This window comes from Oncorhynchus mykiss, chromosome 3, assembly GCF_057628025.1.
Source record: "Oncorhynchus mykiss isolate SJ-2025 chromosome 3, ASM5762802v1, whole genome shotgun sequence".
Lineage (NCBI taxonomy): Eukaryota > Metazoa > Chordata > Actinopteri > Salmoniformes > Salmonidae > Oncorhynchus > Oncorhynchus mykiss.
The window spans coordinates 38,273,866-38,301,759 of NC_143024.1; the positions used below are offsets into that span (position 1 = coordinate 38,273,866).

Sequence of the window (27,894 nt, forward strand, 5' to 3'; positions counted from 1 at the left end):
ATTTTCACCACATGAACATCATAACCATGCTTTCTTTCCTATTTCCATAGATTTTACTCTAAAGGCCTTTCACATTGCTTGTTCAATCTCCATGTTCAATGTCTGCCAATATGTAGACGTGATGGATGTGCTGTAACACTGGGTCTGACTGAATGGTGGCCTTTGTTTATACCTGTTATTGAAATGTGTTCAGGAATTTAATTGTTGACAAATTTTGCTATGGCAAGTCATGAGGATTGGTACTGTACCAGGTAAGAGCCCAGCTGCCACCTGCTTGGTACATCAACTCTGCCAGCACACCAGATTTTCCTGTGTCACCCTGTTTTTGGATAGATCTAATGATATGAAAGCAAATATGCAAACTAAGAGTTATATAGATAATTACAAACCGTGTGGTTCGATCCCTTTATGCTGATTGGCTGAAAGCCGAGCTTTATATTGAAATGTTCCACAAAGAGGGCCCAACTATCTTTAAATCAATGTTATTCACTCACTACAACCTGCCTGGCACTACAATTAAATGTTGTTGCCTATATAAAGACAGTGATTTATGTTTGACATATTTATTCTAAGGGTATGAATACATATTAAAAGTAATACAACTGATACAGAATTGTGTTTTCCCTTTGTTTTCTTTGATTGATTTAACAATGGAGAGAGCGAGAGAGAGAGAAGGAGAAAATGAGAGCGGGAGGGAGTAGGAGAGAAGGCAGATGCCATAGGAGAGGAGGACTTGCTGGTTCCTATCTGCTGGGCATTAGAGCTCTTCACTGGGTGCATATCAACTGATGAGGTAAGAGTCATACCACATGTATGGGACTTGTGTTCTTATGTTTCATTTTAGCTTTAGATTACTCATCTTGATTTTATTGCAATTATGTTACTTGACTTTTGATTACTATTTTTAATTGCATCAGTCTGTTCAGGGCTGTAATACCTATTGAGAGCAATATTGGTCTTGTTGCGTAACACTACTTTATTTGATAGTCTGCTGAAATGCTTCCATTGTATTCCATTGTTTGCCTTTAATACCTCACTGTATTGCATGCTCTGTATCAGGGTACCATTACAATTCATTGGTTATCACAAACCAGTTCACAAGGTGTGGTTTGTGAGTTCAGCCTCGTGTCTTTCAAACGTGTTAGCACCTGGTTGTTGGCAGCCACATTCAGGCTTTGGTGACAGGGGGAGTGTGGCATTGTGAGAGTGAGTTGGTGACCTTTTATAACATAAGAGTTGTTTTCGTGTGAAAGCTGTGGAGGTTTGGGACCAGTACGGCTTTAGAAGCCTTGATATAGCAACAGAGTTTCTCTCCTCATCCGTGGTCTTTTTTTAAGGCCGAAAACAACAGCATGACTCACACCAATTCATTAATGCCACAGTAATGTACAGTATGTTGTCTTGGGTCTATACGCAACATTGTAACAGAACAACTAGGATAGCTAGATGGGTAGTGTAATGGTTTTCTTCGTGAGAAGGAGAGTCGGACCAAAATGCAGCATGTAGATTGCGATCCATGTTTTAATGAACAAACGTAAAACACGAATCAATACAAACACTACAAAATAAAGAACGTGATGAACGTAACGAAAACCTAAACAGCCTATCTGGTGAAAACACATAGACAGGAACAATCACCCACAAACACAGTGAAACCCAGGCTACCTAAATATGGTTCCCAATCAGAGACAATGACGAACACCTGCCTCTGATTGAGAACCATATCAGGCCGAACATAGAACTAGACAAACTAGACATGTAACATAGAATGCCCACTCAGATCACACCCTGACCAATCAAAACATAGAAAATACAAAGTAAACTATGGTCAGGGCGTGACAGTACCCCCCCCCCCCCAAGGTGCGGACTCCGGCCGCAAAACCTGAACCTATAGGGGAGGGTCTGGGTGGGCATCTGTCCGCGGTGGCGGCTCTGGCGCTGGACGTGGACCCCACTCCATGACAGTTTTAATCCCCCTCCTAAACGTCCCTAAATAGGTTACCCACCACAATGATAACATGGGACAGAGGGACAGCTCGGGACAGAGGTAACTCGGGACAGATGGGTAGCTCAGCACTGAGAGGAAGCTCAGCACTGAGAAGAAGCTCAGCACTGAGAAGAAGCCCAGGCAGGTAGTAGAAACTACCAGAACCTGGCTGGCTGGCGGTTTCAGCAGATCCTGGTCGGCTGGCGGTTTCAGCAGATCCTGGTCGACTAGCAGATCTGGAAGAATCTGGTCGACTGGCGGATCTGGAAGAATCTGGTCGACTGGCGGATCTGGTCGACTGGCGGATCTGGTCGACTGGCGGATCTGGTCGACTGGCGGATCTGGGAGAATCTGGTCGACTGGCGGATCTGGGAGAATCTGGTCGACTGGCGGATCTGGGAGAATCTGGTCGACTGGCGGATCTGGGAGAATCTGGTCGACTGGCGGATCTGGGAGAATCTGGTCGACTGGCGGATCTGGGAGAATCTGGTCGACTGGCGGATCTGGGAGAATCTGGTCGACTGGCGGATCTGGGAGAATCTGGTCGACTGGCGGATCTGGGAGAATCTGGTCGACTGGCGGATCTGGAAGAGTCTGGTCGACTGGCGGATCTGGAAGAGTCTGGTCGACTGGCGGATCTGGAAGAGTCTGGTCGACTGGCGGATCTGGAAGAGTCTGGTCGACTGGCAGATCTGGAAGAGTCTGGTCGACTGGCAGATCTGGAAGAGTCTGGTCGACTGGCAGATCTGGAAGAGTCTGGTCGACTGGCAGATCTGGAAGAGTCTGGTCGACTGGCAGATCTGGAAGAGTCTGGTCGACTGGCAGATCTGGAAGAGTCTGGTCGACTGGCAGATCTGGAAGAGTCTGGTCGACTGGCAGATCTGGAAGAGTCTGGTCGACTGGCAGATCTGGAAGAGTCTGGTCGACTGGCAGATCTGGAAGAGTCTGGTCGACTGGCAGATCTGGAAGAGTCTGGTCGACTGGCAGATCTGGAAGAGTCTGGTCGACTGGCAGATCTGGAAGAGTCTGGTCGACTGGCAGATCTGGAAGAGTCTGGTCGACTGGCAGATCTGGAAGAGTCTGGTCGACTGGCAGATCTGGAAGAGTCTGGTCGACTGGCAGATCTGGAAGAGTCTGGACGACTGGCAGATCTGGAAGAGTCTGGACGACTGGCAGATCTGGAAGAGTCTGGACGACTGGCAGATCTGGAAGAGTCTGGACGACTGGCAGATCTGGAAGAGTCTGGACGACTGGCAGATCTGGAAGAGTCTGGACGACTGGCAGATCTGGAAGAGTCTGGACGACTGGCAGATCTGGAAGAGTCTGGACGACTGGCAGATCTGGAAGAGTCTGGACGACTGGCAGATCTGGAAGAGTCTGGTCGACTGGCAGATCTGGAAGAGTCTGGTCGACTGGCAGATCTGGGAGAGTCTGGTCGACTGGCAGCTCTGGCTGCTCCATGCTGACTGGCTGCTCCATGATGACTGGCAGCTCTGGCTGCTCCATGCTGACTGGCTGCTCCATGCTGACTGGCAGCTCTGGCTGCTCCATGCTGACTGGCTGCTCCATGCTGACTGGCAGCTCTGGCTGCTCCATGCTGACTGGCTGCTCTGGCTGCTCCATGCTGACTGGCTGCTCCATGCTGACTGGCTGCTCCATGCTGACTGGCGGCCCTGGCTGCTCCATGCTGACTGGCGGCCCTGGCTGCTCCATGCTGACTGGCGGCCCTGGCTGCTCCATGCTGACTGGCGGCCCTGGCTGCTCCATGCTGACTGGCGGCCCTGGCTGCTCCATGCTGACTGGCGGCCCTGGCTGCTCCATGCTGACTGGCGGCCCTGGCTGCTCCATGCTGACTGGCGGCCCTGGCTGCTCCATGCTGACTGGCTGCTCCATGCTGACTGGCGGCCCTGGCTGCTCCATGCTGACTGGCGGCCCTGGCTGCTCCATGCTGACTGGCGGCCCTGGCTGCTCCATGCTGACTGGCGGCCCTGGCTGCTCCATACTGACTGGCGGCCCTGGCTGCTCCATACTGACTGGCGGCCCTGGCTGCTCCATGCTAACTGGCAGCTCTGGCGGCTCCTTGCAGACTGGCAGCTCTGGCGGCTCCTTGCAGACTGGCAGCTTTGGCGGCATCCTGCAGACAGGCAGCTCTGGCGGCTCCTTGCAGACTGGCAGCTCCATGCAGACTGGCAGCTCTATGCAGACTGGCAGCTCCTTGCAGACTGGCAGCTCCTTGCAGACTGGCAGCTCCTTGCAGACTGGCAGCTCCTTGCAGACTGGCAGCTCCTTGCAGACTGGCAGCTCCTTGCAGACTGGCAGCTCTATGCTAACTGGCAGCTCTATGCTAACTGGCAGCTCTATGCAAACTGGCAGTTCTGAACAGGCGGGAGACTCCGGCAGCGCTGTAGAGAAGGAAGGCTCTAACAGCGCTAAACAGGCGGGAGACTCCGACAACGCTGGAGAGGAGGAGGGCTCCGACAGCGCTGGACAGGCGAGGCGCACTGTAGGCCTGATGCGTGGTGCTGGCACTGGTGGTACTGGGCCGAGGACACGCACAGGAAGCCTGGTGCGGGGAGCTGCTACCAGAGGGCTGGGGTGTGGAGGTGGTACTGGAAAAACCGGACCGTGCAGGCGCACTGGAGCTCTTGAGCACCGAGCCTGCCCAACCTTACCTGGTTGAATGCTCACGGTCGCCCTGCCAGTGCGGCGAGGTGGAATAGCCCGCACTGGACTATGCAGGCGAACCGGAGACACCGAGCGCAAGGCTGGTGCCATGTAAACCGGCCCAAGGAGACGCACTGGGGACCAGCTGCGTAGAGCCGGCTTCATGGCATTAGGCTCGACGCTCAATCTAGCCCGGCAGACACGCGGAGCTGGAATATACCGCACCGGGCTATGCACCCGCACTGGAGACACCGTGCGCACCACTGCATAACACGGTGCCTGTCCGGTCTCTCTAGCCCCCCGGTAAGCACAGGGAGTCTGCCCAGGTCTCCTACCTGGCATAGCCATACTCCCTGTTAGCCCCCCCCCAAGAAATTTTTGGGCCTGCCTCTCAAGCTTCCATCCGCGTCGCCGAGCTGCCTTCTCATACCAGCGCCTCTCTGCTTTCACCGCCTCCATTCTACGGTAACCTTCCTCGCACTGCTCCAGCGAATCCCAGGCGGGCTCCGGCACTCTCCCTGGGTCGGCCGCCCACCTGTCGATCTCCTCCCAAGTAGTATACTCCATACTGTACTCCTCCTTGGGCTGTTCCTGTTGTTTCTTCTCCCGCTGCACCTTAGTGCGGCTACACTCCCCTGGTTTAGCCCAGGGTCCTCTCCCGTCGAGGATTTCCTCCCATGTCCAGAAATCCTTATTGCGCGTCTCCTCGCGCTGCTCCTGCCTGTTGACACGCTGCTTGGTCCTTTTGTGGTGGGTGATTCTGTAACGGTTTTCTTCGTGAGAAGGAGAGTCGGACCAAAATGCAGCGTGTGGTTTACGATCCATGTTTTAACGAACAAACGTAAAACACGAATCAATACAAACACTACAAAATAAAGAACGTGATGAACGTAACGAAAACCTAAACAGCCTATCTGGTGAAAACACATAGACAGGAACAATCACCCACAAACACACAGTGAAACCCAGGCTACCTAAATATGGTTCCCAATCAGAGACAATGACGAACACCTGCCTCTGATTGAGAACCATATCAGGCCGAACATAGAACTAGACAAACTAGACATGTAACATAGAATGCCCACTCAGATCACACCCTGACCAATCAAAACATAGAAAATACAAAGTAAACTATGGTCAGGGCGTGACAGGTAGAGTGCTGTTTCATATCCCGTCAAAGTGTTGTACACTTATTCTCTTCTTATTCGAGAGGGTGATCCCATTTGAGCTTTTAGAAAATAAGATGAGGTGCCTCGGGAGAAGGGTCCATTGGGACAACCAGTTTAAACAAATTCAATTCAGTTGATCTTGGCATTGTATCTTAGTATAGGGACAACCAGTTTAAACCAATTCAGATGATCTTGGTATTATATCTCAGTATAGTTGACTTAGTTCCCAAGATAGAGCCAGAATTGGGTATGAGGCCAAGTGGGGCACAGTTTGGGGAGCAAATCCTCCGTTCCACAGGGACACAAGCCAGTAGTGACAGACACATCCAATAATCTAGTGACCTGATTTCTTTGGACCCAACAATGGCTGGAACAGATGGACGTAATGACAACATTATCATTCTATGTCATCATAATGTCATGAGACTTCAATGATGGTAGAATGTAGCAGAAGTTTCCAGACCTGGGTTCAAATACTATTTGAAATCTTTCAAATACTTTGAGAGTTTGCTCTAGCCTGCATAAAGCCTGCATAAAGTGCCAGATGGCATATATTGTTTTGATTATTCTATTGATCCATTAAGCCAGGCAACTTCAATAAAGCACCAGATAAAGTACTTGATTTCAAATAGTATTTGAACCCAGGTCTGGAATGTACCAAGATAGCAAGCTAGTATCATCAGATGATGATGATGAATGTTAATCAATGAGAGAGAAAATAATGAGTTTACGTTTCTTTAAAAATATATATATATATATATCAGTGAGAGTAGTACCCTAAGAGCTTAGGTATTTGACTGTTGTACTGTTATAATCTCCACCCGGGCACAGCCAGAAGAGGACTGGCCACCCTTCAGAGCCTGGTTCCTCTCTACGTTTCTTCCTAGGATCCTGCCTTTCTAAGAAGTTTTTCCTAGCCACCGTGCTTCTACGTCTGCATTGCTTGCTGTTTCGGGTTTTAGGCTGGGTTTCTGTATAGCACTTTGTGACATCTGCTGATGTAAAAAGGGCTTTATAAATACATTTGATTGATTGATTGATGTCTCTACTGACACCCTGTTTCTAAGCGTACCAATAAGTCACATTTTCTTTTATTTAACCTTTTTTTAACTAGGCAATTCTTATTTACAATGACAGGCTAATTGTATAGCCCTCCCCTAACCCGGACGACGCTGGGCCAATTGTGTGCCACCCTATGGGACTTACGATCACGGCCGTCTGTGATACAGTCCAGGATCGAACCGGGGTCTTTAGTGACGCCTTGAGCACCGCTAGACTGCTGCTCCACTTGGGAGGTCACAAATGACAACCATGCATCTCTCCTGTCCACCAAAGGTGGATGGGTAGGTGTGGATCCTTTCTCAGTGTGTGCTCTGCTCTCTCACCCTCTCACTCTGGCCTGGCCATCTCTGTCCAACAAGAGCCCAAAACCCCCTAAACACGCCTACATCATACACTAAAAATAGGGGATGGTGTGTGCATGTATGTAAGAGTAAGTGTGTGTGTGTGCGCGTGAGAGAGAGAGTAAGTGTGTGCGTGCGTGTGTGTGTGAGTGTGAGAGAGAGAGAGTAAGTGAGTAAGTGTGTATTTGGCGATGGTAGTGGGTGATGATGGTGGTGGTGATGACAGTGAACTAGAAGAAGCAGAAGAAGAAACATGATTCACTTGAATGCTGCCATGACCAAACAATGGAAGACTAATGTGAGAAATCGTAGAACAAGAAGGGCAATGGGTTGAATTAGCTAATGCCACCAGAAGAGAGAAAAATACAACAAGAGAGAGAGAGAGAGGAGTGAGAGCAGAGAGAAAAGGGGATTGTTGTGATTAAAAGACAATTATCTGTGCACATCGACTTCCCAGTGTTGTGCGGTGTCAGGCTCGAGCTGTGCTGTTCTTTTCTCCCAGCAGGATCTGGGAGACAATGGCTACTGTGTCAGGGGGGGGGGGGGGGGGGTGGAGGAGTCTTGGGTGGAGAGAGGTTAAGTCAAGAGGCACAGGGAGCAGCTCGCCTCAACATTGTGTTATCATGCTCTATTTTCTAATAAAGGCCTGAGCAATACAGAGTGTGTACTGAGTCTGAAAAACATTAGGAACACCTGCTCTCTCCATGACATAGACTGACCAGGTGAATCAAGGAGAAAGCTATGATCCCTTATTGATGTCAATTGTTAGATCCACTTTAACCAGTATAGATGAAGGGGAGGAGACAGGTTAACCTTAAAGAAGGATTTTAAAACCTTGAGACAACTGAGTTGTGTATGCGTGCAATTTAGAGTGTGAATGGCCAAGACAAAAACGTAAGTGCTTTTGAATGGAGTATGGTAGTAGGGTGCCGGGCGCACCGGTTTGTGTCAAGAACTGAAACGCTGCTGGGTTTTTCACACTCAACAGTTTGTGTGTATCAAAAATGGTCCCACCACCCAAAGGACATCAGCCAAGTTGACACAACTGTGTGAGGTATTGGAGTCAACATGGGCCAGCATCCCTGTGGAACGCTTTCGACACCTTGTAGAGTCTATTCCCCGACAAATTGAGGCTGTTCTGAAGGCAAAACTGTGTGCAACTCAATATTAGGAAAGTGTGCCTAATGTTGTATACACTCAGTGTATATCGCAATATCATAATAATATTGCAGTATTATTATCTGGATATGGACATATGCCATGTGCATATCATTGTTTTTCAGCATTTAACCATATTTAGACCTTTCCTCTGGCCCTAAAAACACATGTGAATGTTCTCATACTGCAATTACAGTCACTCTAGTCAATGGGTCATGTTCAGAAGGCTCCAAATGGAAGCAAACATTTTCAGATCGAGACTGTGCCACCTGAACTTGCCCCATTAGATTTGTTCAATATCTTAATTTAAGTGGTCATATCATCCTTAATATTGTTATTGTTATAATTGTTTGTGTCATGAAATACATTTTGTAAATATACTGAACAAAAATATGAATATACAACAATTTCATATTTTTTTTACTGAGTTACAGTTCATATAAGGAAATCAGTCAATTTAAATAAATACATTTCACAGGTCTAGCAGGGGCGCAGCCATGGGTGGGCCTGGGAGGGCATAGGTACACCCACTGGGGAGCCAGGACCTGTGTTTTTCCCCACAAAAAGGCTTTATTACAGACATACTGTAAATGCTGAGTTTCATCAGTTGTCCGGGGGGCTGGTCTCAGACAATCCAGCGAGGTTACACGTGGTCTGAGGTTGTGAGGCCGGTTGGACATACTACCAGATTCTCTAAAACGATGTTGGAGGTGACTTATGGTAGAGAAATGAACATTAAATTCTCTGGCAACAGCTCTAATGGACATTCCTGCAGTCAACATGCCAATTGCACTCTCCCCCAAAACTTGAGACATCTGTGGCATTGTGTTGTCTGACAAAACCGCACATTTTAGAGTGGCCTTTTATTGTCACCAGCACAAGGTACACCTGTGTAATGATCATGTTGTTTCATCAGATTCTTGATATGCTACACCTGTCAGGTGGATGGAATGTCTTGGCAAATCTTTTATTTCAGCTCATGGAACATGGGACCAACACTTTACATGTTGCGTTTATATTTTTGTTCGGTAAATATATTGCCCTTCCTTCTTATATAGTACATTTGAGTTGTCAACCTTCAATCTTGGACAAGGTCATAGAAAATTGGGCTGGAGGGAAGGATAGGGCCCCTTGAGACCTGTAAAGTAGTTTTTGACCATGCGTCCATGGTTTATGAGCTGGTCACGCAGGAAGTGATGCGATTTGAGGTCACATGCTCCTCATTGTGCCCTCAAACACCAGTTCAGTATGGTCAAGTTTAGTGACTTTCATTATTCTCAATATCCAGCCGTTTAGAAGATTGTGGTGGAAAATGTATCGGTCAAGCCCTCTTTTGGCCAGGTTAGGTGGCAGCTACAAGTACTGTAGCTATAGTTGAAATCGGTCTATAGATTACATTTGGACATGAGTGGCATATACTGTATTAGCCTCTGAGAGGTCTTCTACCACACAACAACTAACATTTCCATACAATGACATTGTTATTTTAATTCCCATCTCTTTACCCTGTTTGTCCCCTTTCTCCCCGTCCCCTCTCCCATTCCCCTTTGGCATAGTAGTGACCTCAAACAAGGATGTGGCACTCCATCAATCCAAAACAAACGAATATGCTCGGACCCATCCAATGTTAAACGAATGGCCGTGTTGGATGGAAAGGGTCTTGGAGCTCAAAGCCTCACCCACGTCTGTTGGGATGAGTGGGAACAGTGGAGGTCATTGTGGCCAGGGCGGTGCGGGGTGTGCATTTATGAATGGCTGGGCCTCGAGGCAAAGGCACTGAACAATGCTGGTACACTGAGGAGACTGATTTCCATATGGGAGAGGAGGAGGGTGGGCAGTTTACCCCCCCCCTTCTTGATGGGGCATGGTACAGAGAGGAGCGAGAGGTCTCTTCATGGCAGCGCGAGTGGTGGCGTGACGGTTAGCTTATAGTAGTACGTGTGCTTGTTGTTGGGGACAGGCTTGTTGGCGCTGAGGCTAGAAGCCCAAGAGAGGGAGAGAAACGCCTGTGACACTCACCTGACTGCACAGGTGAGTAAAAGCTCTGGACAATATCCTTTTCATGGAATTAGTTGGAGTTAATTGGTCCATGGAGATAGTTGGAGTCAGTTGGTCCATGGAGATAGTCGGAGTTAGTTGGTTTTATGGCCAAGATTGATTATTTACTTCAATTGATGGAGGCTATTGACTTGGTTGCTCAGTGGTTTTTGGCCTCTCTGTGTGTCGTACATTTTGTTAGAGATGTCTAGATCAGTGGTTTTCAACCGGTGTGCTGAATTGTTTTGATCCCTTACTTATAAAGGTGACCTGACCTGTGGAATGCACATGGAATTTTGACTTGGGAGCACCAGTGCGCTCAGATAAAACATTGACAATACATTAATAATATATTGACATTGGCACATGGTTATATCTGTACCGTTGTTTTTCAAGTCCAATATGCTCAGGTTGGCATCAAGAGCAAAGTCATTTGTATAATTTTACTTTGCCTACAAGAACCATTAGCACAGGCAAGTCTGATTAGGCTAAGCTGTACCACAGCCACTGCCATAGAAACAAACCGATCATGGCTTTGTGTCCGTGGATGAACCTTTACAATGCAGAAAACCGCTCCTCTCTAGCTCAAACCGTTCAAAACTACCTGAGCACATTTGTTATTTTTTGGGGGGGGGGCGTGGATTCCTGGATGCTCTTAAAGGGGTAGCCTACACTCAAATGAATCATAATGAGTAAGGAACTATGCATTAATACATTATAAGTTAATAGGTTAATGTTAGGTGTTCTGCCGAAATGTTTATCCCATCAAGGTGTGCCGCTGTTCATAAACGCTTGGGAACCACTGGTCTAGGTGTTGACTTTGGATGAGTTGTTACACCTGAACGACTCTTGCTGTTCTACAGTAATATTGAAGGTATGAGGAGCAGTGTCTGTATAAGGGTTCAATGTGTCCTCAATAATACAGTGATATAGCAAATGTATTGGATTTCAGTTGTTTTTCAACTGAAATCCAATAGCGGCATGACAGCGGCAATCAGCGGCATGACGCGAAATTGGTAAGACATCGAGTAAAACGAGAATGCTTCTCTTCTTGATTTTCATTTGCAGTAAACAAAAATATAAAATACATATTTCAACGTGATTCTAATGTGAGTGGGTAAGTGAAGTGGCAAATGAGCAAGTGAGTGATCTTGTGATTGAGTATTGTGTGTGTGTGCGTGCGTGTGCGCGTGAGTGGGGGCTAGTGAAAGCCATGCAATAATCACAGGACAGATTATCCTCCGAGTACCACAGAGAAATGAACAGTTCCTGCTTTTACCAGAGCTTTTGCCAGTGTCTCACCACAATTATTTAGAAATCTGAAAGCAGATACTACAGTAAATGAAGATTCCAAATTCGGACGGACTGTTTTGAGCTTATTGTGCCATAATGTCCTTGTGTGCTGAACACATACAAAAGCTTTTTACAGAAACTATATTAAGAGATGTATTTCTTCATGTGCACCATTGTGGCTAAATAGTCTTAAGAAATAGGTTCCTTTCTCTGGCTCTTCTCCTGCGTGACCACTGATGCGAAAGTACTTTATAGGGAGGAATAAACCAACACACACCTTCAATCTATATGTGGTACAAAAGGAAATAATGCCAGCATAGAAGGTTATGCGAAGGCAAGGGATTCGGACATTGAGGAGGTTTGTGGGAGGATTGAAAATGGCGATACAAATCTTTCCGCTGTAGGTCTTGGCCTCCTGCCTTTAGGGCTATGCAGGTGACTGCTCTGTGTGCCGCCCCCTACTGGGCAGGGTGGAAGAGAGAGAGAGAGGAGGCCTGTGGTTCACCATCTGTCCACTGTGCTGGGACTGCATTGGGAGGCACTGTACTGGATACTGGTCCAGAGACACACGGCTGCCAGGTAGAGGATACACACATTAGGATAGACCCACACAAATACACTCTTGAATGCATGCAAGTGCATACACACACACACAAATGCACTCAGAAAATAAATGCCTGGATGCACACATACAGTACCAGTCCAAAGTTTGGACACACCTACTCATTCAAGGGTTTTTGTCTATTTTTTACTATTTTCAGAATTGTAGAATAATAGTGAAGACATCAACACTATGAAATAACACATATGGAATCATGTAGTAACCAAACAAATGTGAGATTCTTCTTAGCCACCGTTTGCCTCTTGGCATTCTCTCAACCAGCTTGGCCGCTTTTCTTTCACTCTGCGGTCCAACTCATCCCAAACCATCTCCAGTGGGTTGAGGTCGGGTAATTGTGGAGGCCAGGTCATCTGATGCAGCACTCCATTACTCTCCTTCTTGGTCAAATAGCCCTTACACAGCCTGGAGGTGTGTTTTGGGTCATTGTCCTGTTGAAAAACAAATGATAGCCCCACGAAGCGCAAACCAGATGGGATGGCATATCACTGCAGAATACTGTGGTAGCCATGCTGGTTAAGTGTGCCTTGAATTCTAAAGAAATCACAGAAAGTGTCACCAGCAAAGCACCCCCACCTACTCTGCGTCTCACAAAGGCACGGAAGTTGGAACCAAAAATCTCAATTTTGAACTCAGACCATAGGACATATTTTCTAATGTCCATTGCTCGTGTTTCTTGTCCCAAGCAAGTCTCTTCTTCTTGTTGGTGTCCTTTAGTAGTGGTTTCTTTGTAGAAATACGACCATGAAGGCCTGATTCACGCAGTCTCCTCTGAACAGTTGATGTTGAGATGTGTCTGGTACTTGAACTCTGTGAAGCATTTATTTGGGCTGCAATTTCTGAGTGGTGGTCCTCATGAGAGCCAGTTTCATCATAGCACTTTATGGTTTTTGCGACTGCACTTGAAGAAACTTTTTAAGTTCTTGAAATTTTCCAGAATGACTGACCTCTTTGCTTAATTGAGCTGTTCTTGCCATAATATGGACTTGGTATTTTACCAAATAGGGATATCTTCTGTATACCACCTCTACCTTGTCACAACACAACTGATTGTCTCAAACACGTTAAGAAGGAAAGAAATTCCACAAATGAACTTTTAAGAAGGCACACATGTTAATTGACATGCATTCATGAAGCTGGTTGAGCGATTGCCAAGAGTGTGCAAAGCTGTCATCAAGGCAAAGGGTGGCTATTTGAAGAATCTCAAATATAAAATATATTTAGATTTGTTTAACACTTTTTTGGTTACTACATGATTCCATATGTATTATTTCATAGTTTTGATTTTTTCACTATTATTCTACAAAGTAGAAAATAGCAAAACCTTGAATGAGTAGGTGTGTCCAAACTTTTGACTGTTACTGTACATGCACACGTAGGAACTGTACAGGCACTGTACATGTCACACCTGCATTTTGTCATCAATTTACAGTTTGTAATTGTGGCCTTATAAGCAGCACTCTACCTCACACAGAATGTGTCATATGGAGTGATTGTGGAGGGGTGGGCTTCTCACAGGCAGCTCCGAGTGCTGTGTGTGTGGGAGGGGGGAAAGGGCTTTAAGACCATCTGCTCCTTGGAGTATTTTAGTGGGGGCCAGAGTTTGTGGACCAGCGCTCGTCACAGTCAAACAGCAATGCAAGCTGTGAGCTGACCTGTTCCGGAGAATTCCTCCAGTTTCTGCCTCACAATGGGCAGTGTTCCACGTACAGTGTTTCCTTTATTCCTATGAGCCACCAGCGAGCACTCACATACATAAAGTATATGATATTAAGAATACAAATTATCTTGGCTAAGCTGGCTCATTCTCTTGAGGACAGTGGGGCCATTTGTTGTTGGTTGATCATTTGGAATGTGAGTCATGGTAATATGGCAAGGTGTCATGGCCTGTTTCTGCCCTACTGATTCTGTGTCGATAGTCTCATTGTTGCACTATTCGTCATGGAAATAGTCTACACTAGGGCATATGCACAGTGTACACTGTGATATTATCTTTGAATAATAATTGATAGAATTAAATTATAGGTATAAGGATGCCTGTGATTATTCTGTCTATTAACTACCTGTGTTGGCGCTGGGATAATCCAGCCCCCACAGGCTATGTGAAACGTTATAAAGAACAGGAGGAGTGATCGAGTGTACGCCTAGGGAGATTCTCAATTGAGCAAAAGTACATCCTCTCCTCGACTCCCCCGTCCTCCTCTCCTCTGTGACCCGGAAACCGATAAGTGGTCGAGAGGTTGAGGACAGCGTCAATTCGTTAGTTGGCGAACGAAGGAGTGTCCACAAGAGCATCCTAGCGGCGGCTAGCGCCGTTAGGCCACACCTCCTTTGAATCAGCTGTTGTTTTCTTGAATGAGAAAAGCATGCACACATTTAAAAATGATACACTACTTATTATTTGACCATTAAAACGTCTTGCACAACTAGCTACATTTTTTTTTTTTTTAATCACTTTACACATTTATTTTGGGATTCCACCTCTAGAAACGTAATTTGCCTGCTGATGCTTGAGTGGAGAAGGAGAGTCTCATTTCATACAAGGACATTTGTTTCCAGATTCCCTGGACAGAGGAGAGGATGCAGGAGGCGAGCAAAGCCAATTGAGATTCTCCCATAGACTCCTAAAGGGGAATTTGTGTTGCAGTCATTTATACAATGTGAATGTTTCTAGAGTGAAGGTCCACACTAAGGTCATTGCTTACGCTGTACATTTCAACTACAGTGTGTATCACAATACAGAACTGTGACCTGTAGCAGTGTAATGTTGTTATAACTGTATAACACACAGAACCCGACAATCATGAATAAGAAACAACTTTATAAAATGATTTCATCAACGTGTTATTTTTGTCTCAATACCATTAACTAAAGTATAGCAGTTTGGAAAATGTTGCCGTGCCAACAGTGCCAACAATGACAGTGCGATAGTGGTCAGATTAGCAGATGAGCATGCATACACTCTCAGCTCTTAGGAGGAACCCTCCCCATGTGGACACGTACATACACACACAGGCGCACGCACAGGCACAGGCACACACAAAAAATGACCATGGCGCAGGGAAACACTGCTTTGTCCCAACGGAACGACAGAGAGTGGAGGAGGATGGGGGAGGAGAGAGGAGGGGGCAGGGAGGAAGGTCACATAGCTGTCGTGGCGCCGTAAGGGCCACTGTGCGAAGTGTGTTGGCACGCCGTGTGCTGCACGTGTGTGTAGGGGTCTGTGGCATGCTGCACATTCGTTTGTACAGGCTCCAGTCTGTGAATGAGGTATTCACTCTGACTCTACCAACCTCCCCCACCCAGGCCTACTCAGCCCGTCCTCAATTGTGTTTGTGTTGGGATTCCCTTGAAAACATCCATGGCTTGGTGGATGTCATCATTTGGCCTATGGCTTAATGGCTCTTGGAGACAGTGACTCACGCCACTTAAACTGTAACAACCGCTCCACTATGAAATAGAAGTATTCTTTGTTGCGTTGATATGTAAAGTAGGGGGTCCTCCTAGTTGCTTGCTGGACCCTGTTGTCATCCCACATTCACAAACATACCTTATGTGGGAAAATATTTGGTGTGTTCCAAGGGAATGCCCAAAACATTTTACAACACCAATATACTTATTTTTAAGTAATAAAATAAGAACCGTCGTTGTTCATTTCTAGATCAAAATCCCAGGTTAGCATCTTTTGGCTTAGTTAAAAAAACAAAACATTTTTTTTACTCATTTTGGCTGCAAACGGTAGTCAACGAGGGCACCGTACAATAACTAAAGCCCCTAGCTGAGGGGATGTATGATTCCAATGGAACTGTTTGGAAATGGAGAATATTCTCATCTGTATGGGTATACACCCAGCCATGCTCCTCTTGTCATAGTCACTAGTCATAGTGGTATTATGACTCAACTTCACCCTGAGGTCACTGGCTCTTTGTGGATACAGTAGGTTCTAGCGGGGAAGTTATCTAATGCTAGCAGGGTTACTTTGACCTGGTTGTGAGAGTCAAAGGCCTGGTCCATGGTCTGAGACAGACTGGCCACAGCAGAGAGGGCGGTAGAGGACAGGAATGCGTGGAGTGGGTCTAGGAAAAGGCAGAGAAATGTTTGAATTCATATTCAAAACTACCCACCACACACATTCACCGCAGCCTGCAGCTCACACAGTCACTCTCTTTCCCTCTTTCCCTGTCTTTCTCTCTCTCTCTGCCTCTGTCCCTCTTTCTCTCCCCATCCCCTGTCCTAGAATCCATAGAACCCGGCAGACAGGATTTTACAACCTGCGGAGACACACAAGGGAACCACACGCCCGGGGAGAACGTAGAACCGACAGAACCGAGGGGAGGAACCGAGAGGGAGCCGGAGCCTGGTGCTGAAGCTGGTATGAGGCAAGTGGTCTGTGGCTGGTCTCTGTGCTGGCCGTTTGTCTGTCAATCAATGGCTCTCGTTGTTGTTGCTGGTGGTGTTAGTGCCCTGCTCTCCGGGCTATTCTGTTCATCCCGCCATTGCTGATGCATTGACTCTCAGCTCAGACACAGTCCCTTCTCTTGGGTTTTTGTCTAATGCAGATTGGCGCAATGTTTAAGAAATATTTTACTGGCATTGGCTATGATTGCCCTGACCTAGAGCCTCATGGTTTGGTTTAAAGGGGTCCAAGTCAACTTTTGAAGTGATCTGTATGTGGGACCGTATTTTTTACTTTGGATTTGAAATGTGTATGTCTGTGTGTATAAGTGTTACGACACAGTTTGGAAATGCGCACGAGCAGGCTGTTTGTGTGCGTACAATCTCATGTTTGAGAATGGGATGTCCGTGTCCCTCAGCCCAGAATAACCTCTCGCTGTTGTGGCCAAACTGCCTAAAACCAACAGAATTTGCCCTTATTTTCCGTAGCAACACAGCTTACCAGCCTATAGACTGTCTGGGGACGTAGTGATGTGTTAATCATGGAGCTCTCCAACACAATCCACTCTTAGGCCCACCATCTGCAGCCACCGGCTGCTCGGAGGGGGGCCAAAGACAAGTCATTGCCTCCATAGCATCATGGATGACATGCAGGGGGAGACACAGACTGGTAGATACAGAGTAAAGGGTCCAAACAACCAACGGACCAAATGATGATGGTTGACGCCATGATGTAATGTAACGGATAAGGGCCTAGGGACTAGGGTAGTGAGTCGTGGTTCTGAACAGGGCCCAACAGTGACTGTCCGTCGAAGACCTGGGACTTACGTATGAATAGCCTAATGAGTGACTCCACTAGCACTCAGAGAGTGTGCGTCACCATGTCTATGTGCCAGTGCCAGTGAAGAGCCTGCTGTCCATCTAAGGCAGCAGGGCTGATGTCATCGCCTGATGCTGATGTCACTTTTTTTTTTTTTTTACAGAGAAGTTAAGGGAGAGGGCTGTTGAGGTGTCTGGGTGTGATTGGGCACCCTCTAGTGAACATTACTACTACTACTACTGCGACCACCAAGCTGAGGAATCAGATATTTTCTGTCTTGGCTACTTTTCGCCCATTGAGCAATTCAAGGTAATAGTCAGTAATGTCTACTGTCTTTTTACACACAATCATGTTGACATATGTCATTGTTACCCGAGATAAAAGCGACATAGGCTTGTAAGAATATGTAAACAAACAAAAAATGACATTTAACCATTGCAGCTACATGTCACCACATACTTATATGTCACTATAATATTATATTCAATATATATCACATAGCATTGGGCTCCATTGGTCCAGAACAGAATGGTAAAGGTTGAAGTTGTGGATGTGTAATTGAGGTCCGATGTCTGTTGCAGAGGCCTCCGGTTCAGGGTTAAATAGACACCATGTGGTGTTTGGAGCTGCTTCTGCCGCTGTTGCTAATCATCAAAGGTAAAACCTGTGTGTTTCTCATTCCCTCTTGTCAGTGTGAATAACTACTCGATTACATCACAATAACTAAGACGATAAATTCCCTTGAAGACTACAGATGTAATGCTAAGATAATCCAGGATTCTAGATATGCAATTGCAATGTGAAACTGATTGACAGTTGACTTTTTAGAGTGTGTCAAACTTACAGCAAACAACACTAAAACAAAAGGGTACAGCGTTGTCACAGGGTCCAACTGGCACACATGGCAGCAGCGAATCAGCCTACTGTTCCATTGCTTTGTGATGGCTGGCTGGTGTCCATCTTGGCTCAACCTAGTCCCTCTCACTTGAACAGTGGTGCCAGTGGTGAGAGTGAGACATATGCTTCCTCCACATAGGGTCTCTGCTCTTACCGTCTCAAGCAGGGATAACATCATGATATCATCCTCTGTTCTCTCTCTCTCTCTCTCTCTCTCTCTCTCTCTCTCTCTCTCTCTCTTTGTCTCTCTGTTCATCTTTTCTCAGTGATTCCATTTGAAACTCTAGATGTATTGTAGATTTATTGTTCATTAATACAGTATACAGTTTCGCTCTCAATATTCCCATTTCCAATCTTAGTCCCATATCCCTCCTTCCCTCCCTCAGATGTCAGTGGCCAGTGGAACGTATGGATACCCAGGGACATCTCGGCCATGACCAACTCCTGCGTGGTCATCCCCTGCACATTCATGTACCCGTCCGGTATCCGTCTGCACTACGGCATCCACGGAATCTGGTACTTTGGCCAGCCCTACCCCCAGCTCTTCCCACCTGTGGTGTTCAAGACGCGCACAGATATCGTACATGAAAGTTACCAAGGGCGTACCAAGCTCATCGGGGACCTGCACCAGAGGAACTGCACTCTGCTCATCAGTAATATTGGTACAGAGCACTCAGGGAGGTACTACTTCCGTGCCGACCTGGGCGGTGCCAACATCTACACTTACCCAGACTTCTCTGAGCTCAAGGTGCTGGGTAAGCCTGCTGAGAGACCCTGAGAGGCCATGTTTATAATTGAATGTGTCACATTTATGGGCTGGTTTGCCCTAGCCTGGTACCATATATGTTGTGCTGTCTTGTCCACTACTGTGGACACTGACAGTAGGAGATGGCAAGCACAAATAGATCTGGGACCAGGCTAGGATTGCACTAGCTGTGATTATAATTATTGTAGTTTTAACGAGAATAGGTAAATATTGTGAATTGGTGAATTTTCACTTGTTCACTTATGTCCTCTCTGTCCCCCAGACCAGCCGAACATTGACATCCCTGAGGAGATAGTCGCTGACGAGAATCTGGAGTTGACCTGCTATGCTCCAGACAACTGTCCAGAGAATAGCCCAGAGATCCAATGGATGTACACAGACTACCTGCCTGAACCTGAGTATACCTCAGACTACGTGGCAGAGAGCAACACAGCCGTGCTGTCCAGCACGCTCACCTTCACCCCCAGGCCCATGCACAACGGTCAGCTGCTGGGCTGCAGGGTCTCCTACCCCAACACCACCCTGGTCTACGAGAGACTCATCTCTCTGGACGTCAAGTGTAAGTGACCAACTGACCGTTGCAGAACCATTGTCAGTATCGACAGTCACCCATTATTCTCCATCTACAGTAGAAGGATAACAACTTGATTTAGCAATGTATTGCATGATTGCGACATGGTACGCATTGGGTATGTTAGCCTGGCATCCAGAACCTGTTTTTTTACGTTTCACCTTTGTTTTTCTTTGAAACCATGATGAGCGCAGTGTTGGGTCTGGTTTAACCAGGTAATACACTTGTCACTTTTACAAGTCTAACCCCACCTTCCCCTTCCTCTCACCCCAGATGCCCCTCGCTCGGTGTGGGTGAACGTGTCCGCGGAGGTGATGGAGGGCAGCTCGGTAACGCTGCACTGCGAGGTGGACAGTAACCCTCCTCCCAGGATCTCCTGGCTATTTGGGGACCAGGAGCAGCTGTGGGACACAGCCTCCAATGCTTCGCTCTCCCTGGAGGACTTAACCCCCTCTCAGGAGGGTATCTACACCTGTGTGGGGGATAACGGCTACGGCGTCATGAACACGTCCATGTACCTGGCCGTCTTGTGTGAGTGTCATTGTGCAACATGGTGTTTGTGGAATAATCAAAAATAGTTACATTTAATCATTGTAGTTATACAGTATGTCAACCAAGCTGACATTTTAGTTTCTGTCACTTGCGGTGACATATGTGACCGACCGGCTCGATTCGGTCTTATTTAGTCAAATTTGAAACAGTGTTTTTTTTTACATTGGATAAAAGTAGAGACTAGAAAATGGTATATCAAACATTAAAGTTGAGGAACAATGCCAAACTAATTCTGCTTTGAAAGTTGATTAACTTGTAACCCCACTTTTAAGAAAATGGCACTTGAATGTTTTGGCAGACCTACTGTAGAGCTCTTCTTTGTCTACACCCATTCAGCATTGTTCACACCCTCTTAAGACATAGCCTCACCCATCTCTGTAAGGATTCACATGTGAGGCCATGTGCTAAACAGTGAGTATGGTCATGTACTAAACAACCAAAGATTTTAAGACTATAGGCTGGTTTATACTACTTCTATCAACATGCCTGTATACAGTTAATCATTACAGGAAAATAAACTCACAACAAGATTATTATGTACAAGTTAATGGTTCGCTAATTACAGAAAATAGCTTATGGTTTAATTTTTTAACTTGGACACTGTCTCGTTGGCCTAACATTATATCCTAATTTGATTTTGGGGCAGGTCATGCTGTTCTTCACATTACAGTCTATGGTAAACACACACTATAACAAATACAATAAAAAAGTTTATTTGTCACATGCACAGTGTAAACTGTACAGTGAAATGGCTAATTGCATAGTGGAGTCTTTTGTTTAGACATGTAGATAACTAGCTATCTGGCTAAACAATGAACCATTATCCCAACTCATAGCATTAGTACCCTACATGAATCTACAGGTAGCTTTACTAGCAAATGGCTCTGCGATACGAATAATATTACTACACAGATCATACACGTAATATTTGCTAGCGAGCCAGCCAGCTAACGTTAACTAGCTAGCTAACGGTACGCTTTAACTTGTAATGAAAACGACTTTCTGACAAAATTAGAAATGTATAATATCTGAAAATATAGCTAGCTATACTCTCTTACAGTACATGGATGAACGCTTCTCCCTCTGTCACGGATGACATGGTTGCCCTTAATTATGAAGATGTAATCCGGAGACATGTGTTTTATACAGCAGACTTCCGTGTTTTCTTTTTGACTGCCTCCACATTTGCTATAAAACGCTTACATTTTCTCCATCTCCTTAGCTATCATGCTCTGCTTCCACAGGGAATTCCACTGATTTCAAAACTCGGTCCTCCAGAAAGTGGAGAACTATCTTTCAGAAAAATCTGTGTTAGAAAGGATGACCTAGACATACTGAGCAACTCATTATAGACAGAAGCATACATGGCAGACCAGTCCGAACTCATCTCTCGGCATGTCCAGCCCATCCATTATCTCAGCCTGTCCAGCCCATCCATTATCTCAGCCAATCATGGCTAGTTCCCTCTTTTTCTGTGGCTAAACCAACTAGGCTCGTAATTTAACAATTATATTCATATTTACAGATGGCATACAAGTTTGATATTAAGGCACATGAAAGTGCACATAATTCAGAAGGCATTTCTGCCCCAAAACTTATTTTTATGAATTAAAAAAATATTTAAAAAAATTCAAATGTGTCTCCTGTGAAGTAGTAATGCGCAATATATATAACAATGTATTAGTTATGTGATAAACCTGGCCCATAGCTTCCTGTTCTTGTTGATACACAGCACAACATTTCATCCTCTGTAACTGACTCCTTTGTTCAACTCCTTTCTTTCTCCTCATTTAACTCTACCTTTCATCACCTCTCTATACTCCTTGCAGACCCTCCCAGTGAGCCAGTGGTAAATGGCTCCCTGACCATTTTGGAAGGTTCCTCCATCTCCCTGCAATGTAGCACACAAGGCAATCCCACGCCCACCCTCACCTGGCTGAAGGACGGGGAGCTGGTGGGCACCATCACGGCCGCAGAGGTGTCTGTGCTGGAGCTTCTGAAGCTCACCCCTCAGGGAGACGGACAGTACCGCTGCCTGGCAGAGAACGAACACGGACGAGCCAGCAGCTCCCTCAACATCACTGTGGAATGTGAGTGGGTCATCATGTCATGATGTATCATAACATGTGGTATCATATCACACCGTATTGTACCACACTACATTACACTACGCTACACCATCCCATCCCACTCTACATGTCAGTCATAGCCCTACCTCCACCCTCTCTTCAGACGCCCCAGTCCTTCTGGACGAGTCCAAGTGCACAGTGGTGAGGGAGGGAGTCCAGTGTGTTTGCATGGCTACGGGTAACCCTGCTCCCATCATCGAGTTCTACCTCCCCGACAAGAACATCACCGTCAACGACACGGACGGCCGCTACAACTACTACACGCACACGGACGGCCACACGTCCACGGGCATGATCAAACTACGGGAGAAGGGCGAGCGCCTGGGCAACGGTGCTGTCAATGTGCACTGCAGCATTAGCAACACGTACGGGTCGGAGAGCTTTCATCTGGAGCTACAGCAGGAGAGTGAGTACACAAGTTCAGGTTCATGGTTAAACACAGAACTGCATACCATTAAAAGGCAAACAATTGTATAGCCAAGCATACATGAGAGATTGAATTGAAATGCGATGTGTAGCACATGTATATGATATGTAGATTGACTGTATAAGTAAGACCACCAACTGGCTACCCCATTGGATTGATATTGAAATGGAATTATCTCGAAGTAAATAAGTTACAGTACCATGACCTAGTTAAACAGTATTTTCTGTTTCTACACTGTCTTCAATATGATGTTCTTGTCCGACGTTAGAGAAGTACATGATGGCAGTGATCGTTGGCACCATCGGTGGAGTGGCTGTCATCGCCTTCATCATCGCAGCAGTGAGATATGTGGGCCATAACAACAAGAAGTGAGTATCCACCCTTCCACTAACTGTGACAGGGGTCGATGCGAGTTACAGGTGGTCATTTCCTGTTTGAATTGACGATAAGGAAACACTTCAGCCTAGCCATCCATTCTAAAACACCTCTGTGTGTATTCATGAGTGAATGATTGATCGATGGACGCACGTGAGAATCATGGTCATTAGTTATGCTAACGCCAGAGCGAGTTAGCGGGTTAGCAAGCCAGACTAACTGTAGCCTAAAGTTTGCAGGCTCAATTCCCTGCTTTGATACTGCTTTGTACCCTTGACCTGCTATGCTAAAAATACAGCCATGGTAGCCTACTTAACTAAGGTGCTTCAGCATTATAGCTAGCTATACATCACATTCAGACAAAAGCTTTTACAGGAAGTCGCTCTAAGAGAGGGTGTCGGCTCAACCGCTACTAAACCCATGAAACATTAACCACAACCATGAACGTCGACCACAACCATGAACCATAGGCCTGTAGATCATTAACTATGTTGGGAAACAGGCCCTTGTTTTAAAATGGATGCCCAGGCTTGGAGTGTCACCCTGAGTTAGTTAGTGGCCATGAGACCGAGTCTGATCTTGTGACTCCACCCCCCAGAGAGAATGGCAACCCTGGGCAGGACCTGGTCTCTAAACTGGAGAACCCAGCATTGTACTACAGCACAGTCAAGAAGGACAAACAATGTTTGAGGAAGAAAGTGGTGAGACATGTTGATGATGATGACAATAATGGAGATAATGACCATTCTCAGATCTGTCTTAGACGGGAACATGATAGCTTACCCGTTGCTGATACTGATACTATACTCGTTCAAATCATGTCCCATTTTTGATGTACAGTAAGGTTAATTCCGTGGAGATACTCAAACTTCTCATGTTAAAGAGAAAATGTAAACTTCCCCAGCCAACTACTGGCCTAGCCTGAGAATCCCAGTACCACTGTAGCTATCAGTCCCAGTACCACTGGGGTAGCTGCGACCAAAACCTTTCCAAACCACTGTTTTCTGCTTCATCGCTTCTCTGCGTTCTTCTGTCTCTTTTTCTCTTTCCTAACTCTTGCACAGCTTAAGACAGAGCTTCTGGGCTCAAAGTTTAACTCCATTCTAGAGGAGAGCACGGTAAGGTTCCTGAACAACCCCGCCCCAACCCCAACTCCAAGTCTCAGTGGTAGACAGCATCCCTCACACACCCCAGACAGCAAAATTATACGATGGCCCAAATTCGGCCATAATCTAAAATATTATGATTTACCGTTTGGCCGAGTTCACCACTTGGTGTTACGGTCCTGAAGTGGATCTGTAGCATGAAATGTCCAGACCTTGCCCGGCAAGGTGGATGTGGCCCACATTCTGACCAAAAGTAGCCCAATAACTATGGGATGTTGTTAGGGCCACTTAAATCAAGCCAGAGATGGCCCATAAGCAAAGTGCCAACCCTCCCCCAGTTCGCAGCTCCTACATTCGGACCATATTTGGGCCATATGACGCATTGTGGTGCCAAAACTGAGCTATACTGTATGTGTCACCAAACAACCAGATCTGGCCCATATTCGTCTGCTGTCTGAGATCCGCTTCCATGCGCTGTATCTCCTTTCATTTCCACGACTGTTGTTGCATGGCTGCCTCGATACTAACAGGAAATGCTAAACCGCCTCAATCTCCTTGTCTTACGCCTCTGCTCACCAATAACCACTAACCCTCCTTTCTCCTCTTTCAATGTCTGTCATGTTATTCCTTTATACACTCTATGTTCTGAGGTGTCAATGGCTTTGGTGGCACTGCGCAGGTATAACCTGTGAGTCTGAATGGGCCTTCTCTCTTTCCATACCTTCAACAGGGAGAAGACGGGGATTATCAACCTGTGGGCTCTATGGCAGACCTGGAGAGGCAAGAGCTGAACTATGCCGCCCTGGAGTTTCTGGGGGGGCGCTCCAGGGATGGGGGGACCTCAGGGAGGGGGGATGACGGCAGCGACTACACCGAGATCAAGGCCAAATGAATCGCGATCCTTCCCTGACCCATCGTCACCGCGGGACACAGTGGCAGCCATGTTGTCGCCCCCTTCCTCACGTCATTCACCCCCTCTTCAAACGTCTTCCCCCCTCCCCCGTGGACACCATCACCACCCTTCACCATCACACCGAGATCCCCCATCGTCTCCCCCCGTCCCTGACTCATTTCAAATGATGCCCCCGTTAGTTGACCCCCAAGCCTCCAGGGGGAGCCCCAGTGACATCTCGCCACCCAGGACTGCTGGTAGCTACTTGCAAGGTCGGAACACGGCCCAGTGGACAATGTAAAAAGATCTTTGTATTATCAGCAGCTCTCGGTCTCCCAGCTCTTACCCTACTGGTCATAGTCACAACATTTCCTCATAACAGGTACAATGTTTTAGTTACTGTACTGTATCATCTAGATTCAATGTTGCTATTCCCATCTCTATACCATTAATTGTTGGCATTGCTATCAAGCTTGGGACACAGTAACACATTTTCTGGGGCTCCCCTTCTGTATGTCACCCTATATCATACTTATAGCTAGCCTGGTTAAACCAGATTGAACGCTGCGCTCACCAGTTTTCCTGTGAAAGGCAACGCAATCAGCTTGGATACCAGGCTAACTATCTAGATCTGTCCATTATAGTCCTTCTCCACTGTGTCCGCTGCCAGTCGAAGTGTCTGGGAAAGGGGTGTATTTTGTGCTTTTTACTTTCTTATCTCTATTTCTGACCCTGGACCTGGAGGAAATGAAGGATCTCTTCTCTCTTCCTGATCCAGTGGTTGTCAACACTGACCAGTGTTCAACAAACGTCAGGCCTGATACATATCCAACTGAAGCCAGTCATCTTCATCTCACATATTCTGCTCCCACATATAGTTCAATAGTGATGTGTGCTGTGACTCAGTGGCTTTTTGATGATGATGAGAAATGAATATTTATTTGATTTTATATAAAGAGAGAAGATGGATACTCTTAGAGGTTTGTCCAGCCTTGAACACAAGGTTCTGTTCGTCCAAGAAAGTGGGCTGATTTTTTAGTTCTTATGCATTATAAGCACTGGTTGAATTGTGGTTTGCTCTTCGGGAACTGTGCCGGGCTAACACAGAATGTTCTGTTTATGCTGTTGCCCATGATTTAATTATAGCATTTTTGGACGATTTCTCTGTTTTGCTAAGGATAAGTGTTAACTTATCCTTAAATGGGAACCAATGGGTCAGAATACATTTTTTGGATCAATCTGGCATACATGACTCCACGGTAGCACTTGCACAGCAGGCCAAAATGTATCTCGTTGAGACAATGTGTGTGTGTGTGTGTGCAAACAGTGCTGAAAGATCAGCGAACACTGATCACAGTGTTTCAAAGTATCACTTTACCGGAGACCGCTTCTCCCAAAATGTCTTCTTCAATGGTTGTGAATTGTGAAATCGAAGCCTAATCCTATACGGTTGTATCAGATGAGGCGTTTGAGTGGCACAACATTAAAGCTGATATACCAGTTGGTTGTGCTGTTCAAATATACGTGATCAACTCATGTAATGTAATCCCCAAGCTCACTAATGGCATCACTTGATAACAATGACTGTTAATACAATATTAATAAGCTGCATATGGATGGGTAAAAAGATACCAGTATACATTATGTAAATAAATACCCTGCATGACTATTATGCTGTCAGCCATATGTGTAAAAATACTACGGTATGTACAGTACATGCTCAGTATTACAACAATGATTTACACAGGCAAGTCGGATACAGGTTTGGTAACACTTTAACTGACTTCTCTGTCATAAGGGTGACATAACGCTGTCATAAGGGTGACATAACGCTGTCATAACATAACACATGTCATTTTCGGTCGTGAAAACTGATGTCAAAATACTGACAACCCTTTACACTGTCATGACACAAATGGATATTTATGTAAATTAGTTGGCTAGCGGTATCCTAAGCCAATAAGCTGACTGAAGCAAAGATTTGTGCCATGAAGGTGTCAAGTCAGCTGTCAAGCTTATGTCAGCTGTCATGACTGTTAATAACATATTTTATGTAATTGTTCTGACATGGTTTAGTCACTAGAAGTAATGTCAGAGTGCTCAAGATGTGTTACCCAACGTTGAGACATGCCAATATGGACATCAGTTTAGTAACACTTACTGTCGTCAGTTCTCTTGAACGCCACATGGGGGGGTTAATTTCTTTCTAAACCTGGAAACAAAATGGAGAAGCGCTGTTCATGTCTTATCTAATTTGTTTGTCACATAGTGTGTTGGAAAGCAGATTTGTACTTTCTTTACTTTGTGGTATTCATTATTGTTATTGTGATGATTTTTTTTTTTTATATTTTTGACACAATAATTCCGATCAGAATTCTGCAATCCTTCTGCAAATTACCACAGTTTTCACTTAATGACAATATGAGCTCTATGATGATGTTTGATCACTCTCTTTATTTTACAAGTCTGTCCCGCCTCAAGCAAAGCCATCTTTCTTTGGGTCCAAACAACAAATAAATAAAGTAAACAACAGAGAATGTGACCCACTCAGTTTATCTATATAGTGTGTTATCTGTTCTCTCATACCCAAAACAGTAAGGAAAATACACCCCAAATACATTCTATATCTCCATG

At 45.9% G+C, this 27,894-nt stretch overlaps 1 protein-coding gene across 15 annotated transcripts; it reads left to right on the forward strand.

The window, feature by feature from the left end:
* The first annotated feature begins 502 nt into the window (after positions 1–502).
* LOC110516373 (myelin-associated glycoprotein) lies at positions 503–27,797 on the forward strand. 15 transcript variants are annotated; one of them, XM_090229199.1, is made up of 13 exons: positions 686–793; positions 16,568–16,709; positions 17,709–17,854; positions 18,127–18,202; positions 18,829–19,197; positions 19,471–19,767; positions 20,053–20,310; positions 22,161–22,421; positions 22,564–22,866; positions 23,156–23,255; positions 23,861–23,963; positions 24,327–24,380; positions 25,099–27,797. In XM_090229199.1, the coding sequence occupies exons 4-13, from the start codon at positions 18,157–18,159 to the stop codon at positions 25,258–25,260; spliced, it is 1,953 nt and encodes a 650-aa protein (XP_090085325.1). In that variant the 5' UTR covers positions 686–793; positions 16,568–16,709; positions 17,709–17,854; positions 18,127–18,156; the 3' UTR covers positions 25,261–27,797. The 15 variants fall into 15 exon arrangements, with proteins under 15 accessions (XP_090085332.1, XP_090085325.1, XP_090085327.1 ...); XM_090229200.1 differs by having other exon boundaries at positions 695–793; positions 16,568–16,702; XM_021594848.3 differs by lacking the exon at positions 686–793 and adding an exon at positions 10,247–10,412.
* Positions 27,798–27,894: the final 97 nt, after the last annotated feature.

Excerpts from the sequence above, each read along its gene's own strand:
- LOC110516373 (XM_090229199.1), top strand. The coding sequence starts at position 18,157 with ATGTGGTGTTTGGAGCTGCTTCTGCCGCTGTTGCTAATCATCAAAG. Across the intron at positions 23,256-23,860 it reads GTGGGCCATAACAACAAGAA|AGAGAATGGCAACCCTGGGC; the intron begins GTGAGTATCCAC and ends TCCACCCCCCAG. Across the intron at positions 24,381-25,098 it reads CCATTCTAGAGGAGAGCACG|GGAGAAGACGGGGATTATCA; the intron begins GTAAGGTTCCTG and ends TACCTTCAACAG.